This window comes from Eublepharis macularius, chromosome 3, assembly GCF_028583425.1.
Source record: "Eublepharis macularius isolate TG4126 chromosome 3, MPM_Emac_v1.0, whole genome shotgun sequence".
Classification (NCBI taxonomy): domain Eukaryota; kingdom Metazoa; phylum Chordata; class Lepidosauria; order Squamata; family Eublepharidae; genus Eublepharis; species Eublepharis macularius.
This window is the reverse complement of record NC_072792.1, coordinates 153,453,484-153,472,050: the sequence shown is the minus strand read 5'-3', so window position 1 is coordinate 153,472,050 and position 18,567 is coordinate 153,453,484. Positions and strand designations below refer to the sequence as shown.

Here is an 18,567-nt window from a genome sequence, read left to right as displayed (position 1 = left end):
AAGACCTCTCTAATGGAGTATGAAATGCAGAATAAAAACTTATGTTCCACATACAAGCAGAATGAAATCCAGCTATACATACAATATGTCCAAGCATCACAGGCATATAGCACAAGGAGGCTGATAGCTTTTACTTGCATAATCTCATATCTGGTTGGCAGATAACAGCCATGAAAGATTAGCATGTGAAAATCAGGACACTGGTATTTAGTGCAGGCAGCTACAAATGCAGAGGGTTTTCATTGTTACGTTTACAGTATTTAGTATACATCCATAAAATACCATGATCTCAATGTATAACCATTTTATTTTGTTCCCTTTAAAGTGCAAAAAAAAGTTTAAAGGGGGGATCTTGTCCATAGGTAAAACTCAAGATTTCTATGACTTTTTATCATTCTAAAATGGGAAAGCTACAATCCACTGGGAAGAGATATCCTAAATATTAAGCAGATCCAAATTCTGACATCCACTTATCATATTTCTCCAAGTCAGCAGCCGAAACAGACTTAGAGATTTTCTTCAGAGCCAGGTCAAAGTCCCCCTTGGTAACAGGCATCTGAAGTTCTTCTTTAGATAGTGCACGAATCTCTTCAGGGCTTAAACCGTTAATACGTCGCCTCATAGCCATCAAAGAGGCATCCCTGGAAACAAAGGAAAATGCACAGGAACTAATTACAACAGTGTAGGCTGGGAACCATTAAGATTTTGATTACACTGTACGTTGCAGCCCCCTAGCAGGAGACCATGAAGCATTTCCTCTTAGCTGCCTTCCTGTCCCCCTTGGAAACTCTGACTTCTAATATCCCCAACATTAATATAACGTAAAGGATACAATGCAGTTGAATCACACTAAAGCATCTAGTAAATGTGCAGAGATAATTAAACCTATAAAACCAATCTCTCCCTCCCTACATACAACCCTTTTACAATAATTTAAGGAGATGCTTTGTCGTTCAACTCATACAAAAGAATGCTGCTCAGCCGCTACAGCTCCTTCAGACCCTCTAAATCGCTCTTCCTCTAGGCTAAGAAAGGAGGTCCCAGGTGGCCTTAAAATCCAATGCAATAGGCAGCAACGGATATGAAGTTAAGAAGGTGCAGAAGCTTGCTTCTCTCAGCTTACTGTATCCTTTTCTGCAGAGCTGCTATAGCTGTGTTATGAATTGTGTCAAAGAGGTTATACTGAAAAGCCCCTACTGGACATACAAATCAGAACAAAGAAACTTCAATATCAAATTTGCCTGTATCCTGTTTCTAGAGAACATTCATATGGCTTGGGGATATTTCCTCCACCTTGAGTCTACTGCCCCCAACAACCTCCTAACCTGGTCCTCAAACACACACAAACCTGGTCCCCCGAGTTATGCCTGCAAAATGGCAGGTTTGGTTGCTCAGATCATTTTGAAGGACCTGCTCCATGTATCTATGAAACAGGAGCTTAAAAGCACGAGTACTCAGAAGATGAAATTTCTTCTCTGGGAAGATTTTACCAAGTCCTATCAAGTTTTATGAGGCAGGACAAGACTATTCTCTTCTGTGTGAATTTTGATAAGATAGAGGGCAGCTGGTTTTGCCACTTTGAGCTTAAGCCTTCTGGTCAAGATTTAATAGTTCTGGAAAGAAATGTACAGGATGATTTTTACCACACTAAGGGAAAAAAGAGTGCTGTTTTTCACTTGATCTTTACCAAGGCACAGTTCGTATGTCAAACAAACAAATCAGATTAAGATGAGTAGCTGTCTGTCTGTAGCAGTAGAAAAGAACAAGAGTCCAGTAACACCTATAAGACTAACAACATTTGTAGCAGGGTTTGAGCTTTTGTGAATCACAGCTCACTTCTTCAGATACCAGATCTAAACACATCAGAGATTGATTGTAATGGGTACTAACCTGGTTAACTGTTGGGCTCCCACATGTCCTCCCTCCCATGATTGATACTGAAGACAGAAGGAACCCTAGTTAGTGGGAAAGAAACCATATGTGTGCGTGTGCCAGTCGCAGCTGACTCATGGTGACACCAGAGGGTTTTTCAAAGCAAGAGACTTCAGAAGTGATTTGTCATTGCCTGCCTCTGTGTAGCAACCCTGACCTTTCTTGGTGGTCTCCCATCCAAATACTGAACAGGGCTGATACTACTTCCCTTCCAAGATCATTATCTGCAGGTTATTAAAGTGCCCACATTTGAACATCACAAGTAATTGTAGTTAGTTACTTCCATTTTAATCTCTACATGCCCATGTGAGGAGGCAGAAGGGCACGTGCAAGCCCAACAGTTAACTAGGTTATGCATAACACAAACTCTGGTTTGTTTATGACATTTAAACTGAACCCGAGAAGGTGAGAAGCAAACTAATTTATTAATATCTTCTCAATTATATTCCTAGTATTACAACTGATCCATTATTTGGGGGGTTTTAGGCTGTCAGTTTCAGAAGTTCTATGTGAGTTACAATAAGTTGCAATGCATGCATACTTCATTACTTATTTGTTTCATAAATCATTTTCCAGACTGTTGCAGAGTAGGGATGTGCACTTTGGGTTTCTGATTCGAGTTTTTAACTCGAATCGGGCCTGATTTGGATTCGGGATTCCCAAATCAGCCCCAGCACTGCTGAATCGATTCAGGAATCCCCAAGTAAAGCTTTCTGAAGCTAGAAAAGTGCTGCTTGCTTTCAAGCAACACTTCTCTTGCCATACAAGAAAAGTATTGCTTTCAAATGCCCCGCCACTTTTAAATGCCCTGCAGATGGGACAGGGAGGAGGGAACCCCCTCCTCCTCCTCCCATCTGGTGAAAAAAGCAGCAGGGCATTTGAAAGCAACACTTGAAAGCAACACTTTTCTTGCCACACAAGAATAGCGGGGGGGGGGGAGATCGTGTGTGTGTTCCAGCAATAATCCAGAGCAGAATTGTCTAATTCCCTTCATTTTTAGCACTGCAGCACCCATGACTATCCTCATGTTGGTGGCCACTTTTGAGACTCCTAGCTTCATTTTCTGATGAATTATGCCTGCTAAAGATGAACAGGTGGGTGGAAAGACAAATGCTTTTGTTGTTATAGGTGCCTCCCCTTTTCCTAGGCTCAGATGGCCTCAACAGCTCTCCATAATATCTTTTTTGCAACTTCATCAGAAAGCAAGTAGGTAGAAGTGCCCCTAACCCTTTCTGGACTGCTACTGAAAGTAAGCATGGAGTTCCCTGAAAACAGACCATCTGAAAGCCACTGACCTAAGGCAGAAAATTCATTAATTTTCTCTAATAAGTTTAATTTACCTAGTAGTTCAACTATTTTTATGGCAGGAAATATAGCAGATAGGATACCTGCAAACATTCGTGATGTCAGCACCAGAATAGCCTTCAATCTTCTCGGCGATTTCTTCCAGGTTAATGTCAGGGTCCAGTTCTACTTCCCGAAGATTAATCTTAAGCAACTCTGCTCTGCCTTTTGCTGCAATAAGTAAGATTTGGTTAAAGCAAATCTTATGCAATCTTTGCAAATGTAAAATACTTTTGCAAATATAAAATCTTTGCAAATGTAAAATATTTATACAATGTTTAACATTCTAATTGGGTTTTATAGGGAAAAATACTAAACAAAAGCCTTCAAGCAATTTTGTTGAAAACAACTGTTAAATTCCAGAAACCAGTACCATCTTAAACATCAAAAAAACCATGTTTACGTTAAAAAAATGCAAGCCTATCCTTAAAAAAAAATCCTGTGTTACACTGTATTTGCCTACCTTCTCCCCTAAGCAGAGAGGTTCCATTGGCAGATTCTGGTTTCCTTTGGATTAAACAGTCCCAGAAATCAGCAGAGGCATCCTAAACAAGGTTAACCCTTGTAAGTCAATAGTCTGAGGGCCAAACTACACGAGACACTCAACACATGTCGGGTTCTTGCAAGTTTACCTGAGTAGTGTAATCAGCAGCAGGACAGGAGGGAAAGAGTCAGTGACGGGAGCCTGAAGCTGCCAGGTGGTTAGCAGTGGCGGAAGGCTCTCTTTGGGCTCTCCTAGCTGAATTTTTCCCTCCGAACCTTATGGCTTTGCTGCTGCTGCTGCTCTGCAAAAATCCACTCTGCTCCGGTTTTCCTCCGGGAGTTCAGGGGCAGGGGCATGTCAGAACAGCAGCAGGACTAGAAGGATGGAAAGCAAAGAGTCAACGAGGGGAGCCCAAAGCTGCCAGTCGGCTAACAGTGGTGGAAGGAGCTGCTGAGGCTCTTGCCACTGCCACCATCACTAGACTCAAGCATCCTTCTCACAGCTCCTTCTGCCATTGCCAGCTGCCTGGCATCTCTGGACTCCCCTCGCGGACTCTCCCTCCCGTCCTGCTGCCAACTATACTACCCAGGTAAACTTGCAAGAACCCGACATATGCTAGGCATCTTGTGTAGTTTAGCCCTCAGAAAGGTTAAAGTTCCTAAATAACATTTGCTTTATTTACAAGTAAAATTCAAATACAGACAAAGATGTACTCCTATGAAGTGTGACATCTGCTTACTTCTTGACTGATCCTTAAGGAAGGATTTCCCCTCCTCCACCCTCCAACCAAGGTGCGTCATTTTCAGCCAAGTGAACAGATGAAGCTACCTTCTTTTGAGTCATGCCCATCTAGTTCAGTAGTTTGTAATTTGACTGGCAGTGCGTCTTCCCTAGGATCTGACAGACATCTTCCCTAGTTCTGGTGACTGAAACACTTTTGCAGAGCCAAATTAAATGTGATGGTGAACCATTACCATTTTAAAGTGTTCATAAAATTCAGTGAGGGGTCAATCCTGATTGGATCCATAGTGCAAAGCTTTTCCCCACCGTTTAAAGTACCAAAACAGCTGCAGTGTGTGGGCATGCCCCCTGCAGCTGTTTCAGAAAAAGGTGGGAGGAGAACTCCATGTTGCAGGTCTGATCAGGATCGGGTCCTTGTGGCATTTTAAAAACACTTTAAAATGGTGATTGTGTGGCAACCATACTTTTGCCATCATGTTTAGTTTGGCTTACAGACTCCGCTTTCTGCATGCAAAGTTTCTGTTCTTAAATTTTTTTAAAAAGAGATTATTCCTCCTGCAGCAAAGGTGTATCTTGTTTCAAGGGTGGTTCTGCCCTATTTCCATTCCCTAGAGACAAGATAGGTTTCTAAGCCTAAATGAATGACTGAGGAATCTCTTAAAACTGCTAAAGACAGATGAGAAGCAAAAGTGACTGAAATAGAGTCAAAATTCTAAATGCAGCAGAGACAAAGAAATCTATTATAATAACCAGTACAAAGAAACAGAAGACAACAACAGAAAAGGAAGAACAAGAGATCTGTTCCACAAGATCCAGGAAATCAAAGGGAAATTAAAGCCATGGCTTGGGATGCTGAAAGATCAACACAGAAATACAGTATCTGCTTAGGACAGACTAAACGAAAGATGGAAACAATGCACTGAAGAACTATACAAAAGAGATGGAAGGATGACAGATGTATTTGAAGAAGAATCTTTTGACAAACAACCAAAAATCTTAGAAAGTGAAGTAAAAGCTGTACTCAAAGCAATTGGGAGAAACAAAGCACCTGGAGTAGATGGAATACCAATAGAGCTATTTCAAGCTACAGAAACTAAGTCCATCAAAAACTTAACAAGAATCAGTCAACAAATACAGAAAACAAAACAATGGCCCACACACTGGAAATGCTCAGTCTACATTCCAATTCCAAAAAAAGTGGATGCCAAAGAGTACAGCAACTATCAGACTATTGCGTTAATTTCCCATGCAAGCAAAGTGATGCTCAAAATTCTACAGCAAAGAATCTTACCATATATGGAATGAGAAATGCCAGATGTTCAAGCTGGATTCAGAAACGAAAGAGGCACCAGAGATCACATTGCAAATTTACAATGGCTAATGGAATATACCCAGGAATTTCAGAAGAAAATCACCCTATGTTTTACAGATTACAGCAAAGCTTTTGTCTATGTGGCTCATGAAAAGCTACAGAGAGTATTAAAAGAAATGGGGGGGTGCCACAACATCTGATTGTTTTGATGCACAATCTTTGGGCAAGAGGCTACTGTTAGGACAGAATATGGGGAAACAGAATGGTTTCCAATTGGCAAAGGTGTCAGACAAGGAAGCTTATTATCGCCCTACCTGTTCAACCTCTATGCAGAGCGTATTGTAAAGGAAAGCTGGATTAGATCTAGAAGAAGGTGGAATGAAAATTGGTAGAAAGAACATTAATGATTTGAGAGATGCAGATGACACTATATTACTGGAAGAAAATAGAGAAGATTTGAAACAAGTACTGATGAAGGTAAAAGAAGTAAGTGCCAAAGCAGGATTACAGCTGAACATCGAGAAGACAAAAAGTAATGACTACTGAGGAATTACACAATTTTAAAGTTGACAATGAGGAAATTGAAATGGTTCAATTGGACTGTACGTTATATGAGGATGCAGTTTTTATTGGGTTTTATTGTTTTAAATGTATTATACACATTGATTTATGCTTCTTGTAATCAGCCCTGAGACCGCTTGCAGGGAGGGTGGGCTAAAAGTTGAATCAAATAAAATAATAATAAATAAATTCTATTCCTTGGCTCAATCATCAACCAAAAGGGAGACTGCGACCAAGAAATCAGAAGAAGACTGAGACTTGGAAGAGCAGCTGTGAGGGAATTAGAAAAGATCCTTAAAGATAAAGATGTCTCTCTGGGAACCAAGATCAAGAAAATCCAAACTATGGTATTCCCCATTACTATGTATGGATATGAAAGTTGGACAATGAAGAAAGCTGATAGGAAGAAAATTAATTCATTTACAATGTGGTGCTCAAGGAGAGTTTTTTGGATACCATGGATGGCCAAAAAGACAAATGTGGGTTCTAGATCAAATCAAGCCTGAATTCTCCCTAGAAGCTAAAATGACAAAACTGAGGCTATCATATTTTAGTCACATCATGAGAAGACAACATTCTCTGTAAAGTCAATAATGTTAGGAAAAGCAGAAGGCAGTAGGAAAGAAGGAAGACCTAAAATGAGATGGCTTGACTCAGTAAAAAAAGCCACGTCCTCCAGTTTGCAGTATCTGAGCAAGTCTGTTAATGATAGGACATTCTGGAGGTCTTTCATGTAATTAATTTGAAATTTCACAGATGTAACTTAAAAAAAAAAAAAGAGTGTGGCTCCAAAGTGAGCTCACTGCTTGAGGTACGTAATCTGTGCAGAGGTTTCGCTGCTTTACCTTCTGTTCAGGGAAGAGTTCTGCATAATTTGGAAACTTTTCTGCCATTAGAAACAGAGCTCATTAATAGTTCCATCTTGCCTGTATTGTATCTCTGCTAGATCAACAGAGCAGATGCCTTCCTCTAAATACTAATTTAAGTAGAAATCAGCAGAAAGTGACATAACATCAGAGAGCGTTTTCACATGAGAATTAAAGCAGTTCTCACATTGATTGATTTGTAACACAAATACTCAACCTACATTAACCAGAATGCTCATTTGCACCACATCTGCCATCTTCCACCTTCTCTTTCATGTTAAATAAGCAGACACTCCCTACACATCCTGGCTACGAAAATCTTGTAAAGACCACATAAATGAGCCCTTGATGTCGATCATAAATCAGTCAAAAGGTACTTTCCCTCAGCCTCTCAAAGAGGTGGTCATCCACTCACTACTTTAAATATCATCAGATAAAAAAGAGGTAGTCAAGTATCACCAGTTTCTAATCTGCCCTGTCTCGGCAAAGTGGTTGAGAGAGCAGTAGGTGACCAACTCCAGGCCTTTTTGAACAACTCTTGTGCTCTGGGCTCTTTTCAGTCTGATTTTAGGCCAGGCTATGGGATAGAGGCAGCTGTGGTGGCTCTAGTTAATGACCTCTGCCTGAATGTAGACAAAGGCCAAGCTTCATTGTTGCTCCTCCTGGATCACCCCAGGCCCACTGGCTACCTATCAGTCACCGGCCTCAATTCAAAGTAATTGCTATTACAATCAAAGCCCTTCATGGCCTAGGCCCCTCATACCTGGGCAACCACCTCTCTCCCTATGTTCCACCATAGCAGCTTCGCTCGTCTGAACATGGCCTTCCACAGATACCATCCTGCAGTTGGACTAAATAAAAAGTCGCCTGTACATGCACTTTCTCAGTGGTATCCCCACCTTATGGAACAGCCTCCCTGAAGAGCTCCTGGCTTTCTGCAAACTATGCAAAACTGAATTACTCCGGAGGGCTTTCTGCCCAGATTATAGGGCTGTGTCACAAGAAATAGCTCAAAGAGATACCTTAGTAAGGGACAAGGACTATAGACTAGGCTACTGGGTACTGTTTGCTGATGTAGATACACTCCTGTTGGGTAGTTGCACATTGCTAAAGATGCCATGTTAATTAATTACACTTTAATTCAGAAATGTTTCATGCTAGTTTTCAAATGTTCTGCTACCATATTCTACTGTATCTGTTTTCACTGAATGTCTTAACTGTTAATCATATTGTAATCTGCTCAGTTAATGGCTGTTTCCACACTACTCACCTTCATCCGCAACGGGGTGCAACGTCGCGAAAAAAACACAAAAGATAGTGTCTTCTCACACAAGTTTTGCACGACATCTTCTGCGCAAGTTTTGCGCTATCTTCTGCGTTTTTTTCACAACATTGCAGCCCGTTCCAGATGAAGGTGAGTAGTGTGGAAACGGCCCAAGTCCTAGCTATTGATTATATTGTATTCATTTGCAGTGTGTAATCCTCCTTGGATCTCTGTAAGAAAGGTGGACTATAGATGGATGGATGGATTTTAAAACCAGTATGACAGAGATGTAAAGGCAATTTTAACCTCACCTGAGAAAACGCTCTACATCAGCCATAAACTCAAGCTTTCCCATATAAGAGACTAAAATGATACATAGTTTAAAACAGGGCTGCCACTGAAAATGGGATGCCTATGATTACACCCCCTGAAAATATCACACAAGCCTCCCCATCCTCCCCACTCAGCAATCACAAAATAACAACAACAACAGCACTTATATACTGCTCTTCTAGACAGATTAGTGCCCCACCCAGAGCAGTGAACAAGTTAGTGTTATTATTATCCCTACAATACAGCTGGGGAGCTGGGGCTGAGAGGAGTGGCTTACCCAAGGCCACCTACTTGGCTCATGGCAGTAGTGGGATCCGAACCAGTAGAGTGCTGATTCACAGCCAAACCACTTAACCACTGTGCAGAACGGGGTTAGAGAACCTCTGACTGTAATGTAATCATGACAACAAGTGATACTAAACATAAAAGGGAGACTTGATTTGGGGATGTCATTAACAGCAGCAGCCCCACATTGCACAAAATATGCCATTCTGACCCCTCAATTCACAAGTTGCCAAAGACAGGCTATACAAAACTTTGAAAGGCCCTTTCCTCCATAAAGCTTAACCACAGCTACTATCACTTTGCATATGTATTTTGTTATCAAGAAATTTCATGCAGGAAAATAAGCCCCACCCATTCCCCATTTTAAGAGGGCTGCTGCTATGCAACCCTAAAATTATAAAGAATCATTAAAAACACATACAACCAGCGGCTGAGGAAAGCCATGTATGCTGAGGTGCCATAAGGCAGAGCAATAATCAGCAGGCTATGATCCGAACGGCTGGAATTCTAGCCATAAAGGCTAGATTTACAACTTGACAAGCCTGAAAACGAAAATTCGTGGATCCGCTTTTCTGCACTGGTCAGCAAGGGCACAGAAATGGATTGGCAATATTTCTTGAAGACATCCAGAGGCTGCCTCTGATGCTGCCTCTGACTCAAGCATATTGCCTGTTAAACATTCAAATAATTTCAAGCGTATTATAACAAACTCAGGTTCTATACTGAAGATCCTCTTTATTGGGCCTGCTGTGAAATAATTGCAGCTAGTTCGTTCTGCAACCCCAAGCATTTTTTTAGAACAGACAAGTTATTAACCTCTGAACATGCAGTATTTGTTACAGAAATGTCAGTGCATTCTTTAACAATCCCCTAGGGAAGCTTTAAATAACAAATGTAAGAAAAACACATTCAGAAGAAAGCAGTTACAGCAGTCCCACCTGTGGGCAATGGTATATAAATCCTTTTCTCCAGCCTCCTTCTCAAAGCTTCGTCAATGTCCCAGGGAAAATTGGTGGCAGCCAACACCATCACCATTCTGGAAGGGTCATCGTTCTCAAGAGCTCCACCTACTCCTATATAAACAAAGACTACAGGTGTATAGCAAGGCACTTCTGTTTTGTTTGCTTTTAAGTATATACTTTACATATGATTAAAAGGGTATTTAAACCATGTTGCCTTGTCTTGTTGTGTGAAGGAGAAGCATAATCTTCACTAGATAGAGTATCAAAGCTTTGCAGCGGGGAGAGGAAGCAGACAAGACAAACACAAGGGCCATCACCAAGTACGTGCTTGCAAAATGACTAGCTATTTATCAAAGGGGGGGTGGGTAGAACCAAACAGAGCATTTATTTTACGCAGAAGAGACCAGAAGTTCCCATGTCCATGCCTCCAGGCATTCCCCTTTTGTAGCTATCAGGGAAGATTTAAGGATCAAATTACACATGATGCTTAATATCATCATGGCTCCTCTCAGCTTGTAAAGTAATCTTAAAAAGCAGCTCTCTCTGGTGTGTGTTTGGATGTGCGTATAGGTGTAAAGAATGTATTGGAGCTGTCACAATGAGAAAAATGTTGTTTAACCCTTCCCATATACTGTTTCTCTAATACTTTTTAGGCCTAAAAGAGAAGGAAAAGATACAATAAAGGTTAATCTAACTTTTTACCTTTCTGGAATTAAAGGCAGCCTAGGAAATGAGGACACTTTCAACTGGAGAAAAGGAGTGTGTGTGGAATAGGGAGGTATTTAAAAGTGCCCTTCCTCAGCAATGAACACCTGCAATTAAGCTCTCTCTCCACTGTGTAAGGATTGGCTGCTGCGCCTCTAATGAACTGGCACTAAATCAACATCAAATAATTTTAGTGTCAGAAAGGGCAGTGACAGCACAGAGTCAATTCAGGAGGCCAGAAACTTGTGTACATCAGACTTGTGTAACGGTGTTGCACTTACCTGTAACTGTTGTTCGTTGAGTGTTCTCTGTGCAGACACACATTGGGACTGCGCCTGCGCAGGCCTGCTCCGGAAAGAGATTTTTCTAGCTCTAGAGCTCCTGAGGGGGCGGATCCGCTAGTCTGCGCATGCGTGGCGTTTCCCGCCCAATTGCATCAAGATGCGGATCGCCCCCTTGTACCTCAGTTCTCCTAAGCCGCCCGAGGACTACCCAATTAAATTACTACGAGACTGGTCTTTTACCTCCTCATCTCTCTCATCATCCTCATATATCCTTTTGTTTTCTTTCACTTCCCTTTTTTTTTTTTGTCCTCACAGCGGGGAAGGAGGGAGGGAATGTGTGTCTGCACAGAGAGAACACTCGACAAACAACAGTTACAGGTAAGTGCAACTCTGTTTTCGTCTTTGTTTTTCTGCGCAGTACCACATTGGGAGTATAGCAAGCTACTCACCAATGGGGGCGGATGTGAGGAGAATCACGAGAATAATGATTGTAGTACTGCTGTCCCCACAGATGCCTCTGCTCTGCAGTTCGTATCAACCGCATAATGCTTGATGAAGGTGTCATATGATGACCACGTGGCTGCCTGGCAGATGTCACAGAGGGATGTGCTATGGAGGACGGCTGCAGAGGAGGATTGAGCTCTTGTAGAATGTGCTTGTACCGATTTCGGACATGGAGTTCCTGTCTGGAAATAACAGCGTTTAATAGCTGCCACTATCCATCTAGAAATGGATTGATTGGAAGCTGGACAACCCTTACGTGCACCCACGTCACAAACAAACAGTGATCTGGAACGCCTGAATGCCCTTGTCCTGTTTAGGTAATATAATAAAGCCCGTTTTACATCTAGAGTGTGTAGGGTCCTTTCTGATTCAGTGGTTGGATCTGGGAAGAAAACCGGTAGGGACAAACGTTGGCCTAGGTGGAATTTTGAGACCACCTTTAGGAGAAAAAGGAGACTTGGATGGAGAACAACCTTTTGTGCAAAAAATTCTAGGAAAGGCGGATCAAACCGTAGGGCACCCAATTCCCCTGCTCTCCTGAGAGAGGTGATGGCCACCAAAAATGCAACTTTCCAGGACAACAAGGCTAACGTGCACTGGGATAAAGGTTCAAATGGAGGCAGCATGAGTTGGGCTAGCACCAAGGACAGGCTCCATTGGGGAACTGGGGTGGGCCGTGGTGGGAAAGTGCGGAGGACCCACTTCAGGAACTGCTTAGCTGCCCAATGTGAAAAAAGGGTTTTACCATCTACAGACTCGTGGAAGGCAGAGATTGCTGCAAGGTGCACCTTGATAGATGCCGCTGACAGCCCCTTATGTAATAAGGAGAGAAGGTAATCAAAGACCAAAGAAATGAGGCAGGCAAATGGGGACTGATCCTTCCCTGCTGCCCAGTTAGAAAATTTATTCCACTTGATCTCATATGACTCTCTGGTGGAAGGTTGCCTAGTATTGAGGAGGATCTGTGCCACCTTACTCAAAAAAGAGAATGTTAGGGGTTCAGAAGCCAAGCCAACAGGTTGAGAGCGGCTGGGTTGTGATGCAGCACATTGCCCCCTGGAGAGTAAAACTGGGACATGCAGGAGTAGGCGGGAGTGACCCCTGACCATCTCCATAGGAGTGGGAACCAGTCCCTGCATGGCCAACAGGGTGCAATGAGGATGCAGTGTGTGTGCTAATACCTGCGGTAAAAAGGGGGATTGGTGGGAAGGCATAAAAAAAGCCCCTTGTCCCATGGGATTTAGAATGCATCTCCAATCGACCTGGGGTCTGTGCCCGCCTGGGAGCAAAAATGTCTGGCCTTGGCGTTGTCCACAGTGGCGAAGAGGTTGATGTCTGGGTGACCCCCTTCTGCAAAAATTGGTCTGAGGTAAATGGCCCATATTGACCACTCGTGGTGTGGACTGTAGATTCTGCTTAGAGTATCTGCCCTCACGTTCGATGACCCTGCTGTGTATTGCCTGGGGAAACGTGTTGTTTTCAATGGCCCATAGCCAAAGTTGTGTAGCCTCTGCGCAGAGGGTCAGAGAGGCAGTTCCCCCTTGTTTGTTTACATAGTAGAGCGGTGGTGTTGTCCGTCTGAATCAGGATTCTCTTGTTTCGCACGATTCCTGCAAAACAAGTGAGTACCTTATGGCCCTTAACTCCAAAATGTTAATGTGTAAACCAGTTTCAAATTGTGACCATGTTCCCTGGGCGGAAGATTCACCTAAATGACCGCCCCCCCCCCAGCCTGTAAGGGAGGCGTCTGTAGTGATTGTGAGTTCAGGAGAGTGGATCCTGATGGGGGTACCCAAACTCAGGTTGGTCTCATCACACCACCAACTTAGACACCTCAGAACAGCCTGTGGAATTGAAAAACACTTAGACTGGGAGTTCCTAACAGGGTTGAACCTTCTGATAAACCAATTTTGAAGGGGCCCCATAAAGAGATGCGCAAAGGGAACAACAGCTGTAGTAGCAGCCATAAGTCCCAACAGCTTCTGGATTGACCTGGCAGATTGGAACTGCTTGCTTAGGAAGTGGCTCACCATGGAACGAAGGGCTATTATTCTGGCCCTGGGAAGGAAGGTTCTACCCGCCCCGGCATCCAGGATAGCCCCGATAAATTGAACCGTCTGTGAAGGTTGTAATGAAGACTTCTTCCAATTGATCAACAACCCCATCCTCGATAGGGTAAGCACTGTGGTCTGAATGTCCTCCAAGAGTTGTTCTCTGGAGTGTGCCATGAGTAACCAATCATCCAGGTATGGATACATGTTACAATTCCTGGACCTGAGAAAAGCTACCACCACAGCCATACACTTAGTAAAAACACGTGGAACTGAGGAGAGCCCAAAGGGTAAGGCAGTGTATTGGAAAGTCTCCCCAGCGTAGGTGAAACGCAGGTATCATCTGTGGCTCTGCTGTATGTCTATGTGAAAGTAGGTATCTTTCAGGTCCAGGACAGTGAACTAGGAACCAACCGTGAGATATTGAATGACACCAGCTGTTAACATACGAAACTTTTCAACTTTAATAAAGGTATTAAGCCTACATAAATCAAGGATCGGTCTTGCACCACCATCCTTCTTATCAACTGTAAGATAACTAGAATAAAACCCCAAGCTGGAGTGGTCAGAAGGCACTCGCTGAATGGCCCCTTTACCTAGCAGCTCAGAAATGGCTGCATGCATCAGTTGAGATGGGGCTGTAGTACATCTCCCAATGGGGGAAAAGAAGGGTTTTTTGAACAAAGTGTAAACAGTATCCATATTTAACAATGTCTAACACCCAAGAATCGTTCATAATCCTCTCCCATTCAGAAGTGAATAGAGTTAGCTGATCCAGAAAGAAACTCTGCTGGGTTAAGGAACAGCCGGTCAGTCAGAAAACAGATTTTTGGTTTTGAGTCTGCTTCGGAGACTGAGACTGGTTCTGCTTGGATCTCGGCATGCTGGATCTCTGCCCAGAACCACGTTGATAAGAGGTGAAGCCCTTATGGCCTGAATAGGGGTGATAATGTTGGTAGGAATACCTTGAGCCTCTCTGGTAGTATGGTTACCTTCCCTGGCTCCGATATTTGTGTTGTTGTTGGTTATACTGTTGAGGGGTAATGACCCCCAACAATCTTGCGGTTTGGCGGTTGGCTTTCATTTGGTTGAGGGGCTCATCCATCTTTACCGAGAAAAGGGATGAACCCTTGAAGGGGAAGTCCTCTACCTTACTGTGCTTGTCCGGGGTCAAGGCGGTAGAGCGCAGCCAAGAATATCTGCGCAGCATGATGGCAGATGCCATAGCCCTAGCCACAGTGTCTGCTTCATGCTCTGCAGCCGTCATCTGTTGCTTTGCCAAGCGGATGGCCTCACTCTGCATCACCCTGACAAGGGCCTTCTTATCCTCAAGGAGGGATGCCTCAAAGGTGGCCAGTCTTTCCCAGAGAAAGAGGTTATATGATCCCATAATCGCCTGGTAGTTTGAGATCCTGAAATTTAAGGCTGCCGAGGAATAGACTTTTCTTCCTAGGGAATCTAGCTTTCTTCCTTCCCTATCAGCCGGTGACGAATGGGAATCATATCTATTCTTTGGTTGTACTTCCTCTGTAATCAAGGAGGATGGCTTGGGATGGTCAAAAAGGAACTCACAGTCCTGTAGTCGTGGCTTGTAGTGGTTCACCCACAGCGAAGGATCCAATGCCAATTCCGACACCCTGTCGGAGTATGCGATGGAACCAATCTCCTCCTCAGAGTCTAGGTGTGACTCAGGGTGTGGAGAAAGGTGGTGGGATGAGGTGGAAGGTGCCACAGAAGGAGGTCTATTACTCAGAGCAGTTAAAGCACCTGGATGCATAAACAGTGCTGATTGATGCCATGCCAACATTTCGTGCCAATTCTGTGTCGGGGCTGCATACGGCCACATCGGAACTGACAGGTTCAGAGTGTGAGGCACTGCGGTAGTCCAGGAAACTGGTGTGAAAAGCTGGGCCGCCAGAGGCACCTGTGGAACTGTCTGCACCGGCATGGGTAGAATAGCCAAGGAGCCCGGAACCGATTGCAAGAGGTTCAGTTCCATGAGCGTGGCGAGGTGTCGGCCCTCCCCCTCATCCCTGAAGAGCCCCTCTTGGTCTTGATGGGGTTCAGGTGTGTGTACCGGAGAAGAGGTAGGCGGCGGACACAGAATCTCCTCCTCAATAACGAGAGAGATAGCAGAAGAGGCAGCAGAACAACACTTCTCTTTATCAGAAGAGGTGGAAGAAGATCTCTTAAGATGCTTCGTCTTCATCTTAGCCTTCTTAGGGGCCAGTTCTGAAGCTGCACGCTCCAATCCTGCCAGAATCAGGGAAGGTTGCTTTGCTGAACCCAAATGTCTTATTGGTTCCGACTTGGTTCCATGAGGCCTCAGAGTCGAAAACGGCAATGGAACCGACGAATCCCGCAGTGTGTCTTGGGGTTCCGTACTTGGCTTAGGGACATTGGAACCAGCTAGTGGATCAGGCTCAGCGGATGACTCTGCTGCTGGTCTGTTGGATCCCAATAACACCATCTTCCACAAGGCCGCCTTTAGACGATAAGCACGGTCGTTGCACGCCTTGGGAGTAAAACGCTGGCAGTGTCGACAAGCCAGGATGTTGTGGGTCTCACCCAAACAAAGCAAACATAGGTCATTTTCATCAGTGTGTGGCATCCACGTCCTGCACTGAGCACACTTCTTAAATAGGGCCTTTTGAGACACTGCCACCATAATAGCGTATGGGAAAAAACTCACCGAATGTCAAAAATACTGAACAAACTATATAAACAACAACAACTGCTAACTAATTAACAACTATGAACTAACTACTAACTACTCTAAGGAGAAAAAAAAACGCCAAAGGTGAGGTGGTCGGGAGCTGGCTAGTGAACAACCTCTCTCTCAGGCGGCAAAAAAGGAACTGAGGGATGAGGGGGTGATGCGCATCTCGACGCAATTGGGCGGGAAACGCTACGCATGCACAGACTAGCGGATCCGCCCCCTCAGGAGCTCTAGAGCTAGAAAAATCTCTCTCCGGAGCAGGCCTGCACAGGCGCAGTCCCAATGTGGGGCTGCACAAAAACACGAAGACGAACTGATCATTATAACCTGAGAAAGGTTCAGACACAAATTATTCAGTGGGAAATCTAACATCAATTTACAAAACTGAAAGCAATGCTAATTTGCAGGTATTGAACAATACTACTTACCATCCATCTGAACAAGCAGCTCAGACTTAACTCTGCGGCTTGCTTCATGTTCATCAGAGGTGCCTCTGCGGCTGCAGATAGAGTCTATTTCATCAATGAAAATGGTTGTGGGTGCATAAAATCTGGCCTTGAACAAGGACAAAAATTATTTTCATGAAAGGTGAATTCATGAGTTACAATCACATGCAGGATCCTTGGCCAAACATGATGTGCTGCCTTGCGACAACCTTTTATCAGCACTAGCTACATATCTATTTTCTAGACCAAACTAGTTGTGACAATAATTTGGGGAATTTACCATTTTTAACTGAGTCAAAAATGACATATCAAATTAAAGCACAAAACAGAGAGACATACAAGAAAATATGTCTATAATTCAGCTCACACATCAGTGCCATTGTTCAAAAGAAAAACAGACAAGAAACAAAACACTGCATTATCCATCCAGAGCAAGATAACATTTTGGCCCCACAAATCACTGTCTTAATTTCAGTCTTACCTGTAAAATGGGTAGAAGTAATCTACTTTATGGGACTGATGTGAAGATTAGCAAAGTAAGATGTATCAACCATACTACAAATATAAAACTGTTTCTACAGAAGAGGAATAGAGAATTAAGCTCTTTTCATCAGTCTTCCTAGCCAACTATCCCACCCCTACACTATGCCAATTGTCAGCCAGTCTGCAGAAGAGACGGAGAAAGATATTTATATTTTGCATTTGTGTTTATTAACTGCCTTGAGTTTTTCTTTTGAAAAAGAAAGGGGAAATATAAAGACAATCAAGTAACCACAAAGAGAGGAAAACCAGCAGAGGTAAAGCTTGGGGAGAGAACCCAGTAGAAATGAACAAAAATCAGAAGACACTATGATCAATGCATTTCAAAGCCTTGACTCTAAGGCTGCGTCCATACAGCAAGGACTCTCTGTTTTCTGGCCACTGCTGCCATAAATAAAAAGGCATTCACATTGACAGCACAGCATCCACAAACAAGTTTTATGTGCATTTTTTCACTATCATCTGCTGTTTTCCCTGCATTTTCTATACTGTGCCACTATAGGACATTATTATGCCCCCTGCTCCATTGTTAATTGCTAGACAGATCACCACAATTGACTAGTTCCTCTGAATGCCCACTGTTGAAGGGAGGACAATAGCACGGATGTGGGTGAAACCTTCAAAAGCACATACCTTCCTATCCACACAACAAACATGCTTTGACTGCAATCTTTCTGAAAAGATTATATCAAACCACATTTGGGAAAGTTCAGAGCAAAGCAGAGAAAAACCCAGGAATGTGAATGCTCAAAAAAAAAAAAACCTCGCTCACGTTTGAATGCCAAACTGGTACAAAACCTCTGCATGGAAACAACATGAGAAATGCAGACATCCAATAAAACAGAGAAAGCTTCCTAGAGTTCCCCCAAAGACAAACTGGTTATACTCAGAAACCTGCCATGTTGAACACAACTACAGTTCTTTCTATAACCTGAAGGAATCACAGGTACTGTATAGGAAAATATAGTTGATTGGAATGGCACAACATGACCAACTAGAAATGCTGAAAAGCTTCAGCCCAGAAAAGGGGAAAGGAAACAACAACAGCCTGTATCCAGCCATGCCATTCTGAATACTTAAGAGCACTTAAGAGGGGCAAAATCAAAAAGAGTCCAGTAGCACCTTTAAGACTAACCAATTTTATTGTAGCATAAGCTTTCGAGAATCACAGTTCTCTTTGTCAGACTAACATGGCTAACTCCTCTGGATCTATGACCATTAAGAGGGGCAGTAT

At 43.3% G+C, this 18,567-nt stretch overlaps 1 protein-coding gene across 1 annotated transcript in view; it reads right to left on the bottom strand.

Moving 5' to 3' along the window:
- Positions 1–368: 368 nt before the first annotated feature.
- KATNAL1 (katanin catalytic subunit A1 like 1) overlaps positions 369–18,567 on the bottom strand; it is a 49,641-nt gene continuing 31,442 nt past the window's right edge. Inside the window, exons 8-11 of the mRNA XM_054974269.1 lie at positions 16,776–16,902; positions 10,061–10,195; positions 3,321–3,447; positions 369–641 (exon numbers count right to left, since the gene is read on the bottom strand). Coding sequence (XP_054830244.1) covers positions 443–641; positions 3,321–3,447; positions 10,061–10,195; positions 16,776–16,902 — 588 coding nt within the window. The 3' untranslated portion in view covers positions 369–442. The remainder of the gene's footprint in view (positions 642–3,320; positions 3,448–10,060; positions 10,196–16,775; positions 16,903–18,567) is intronic.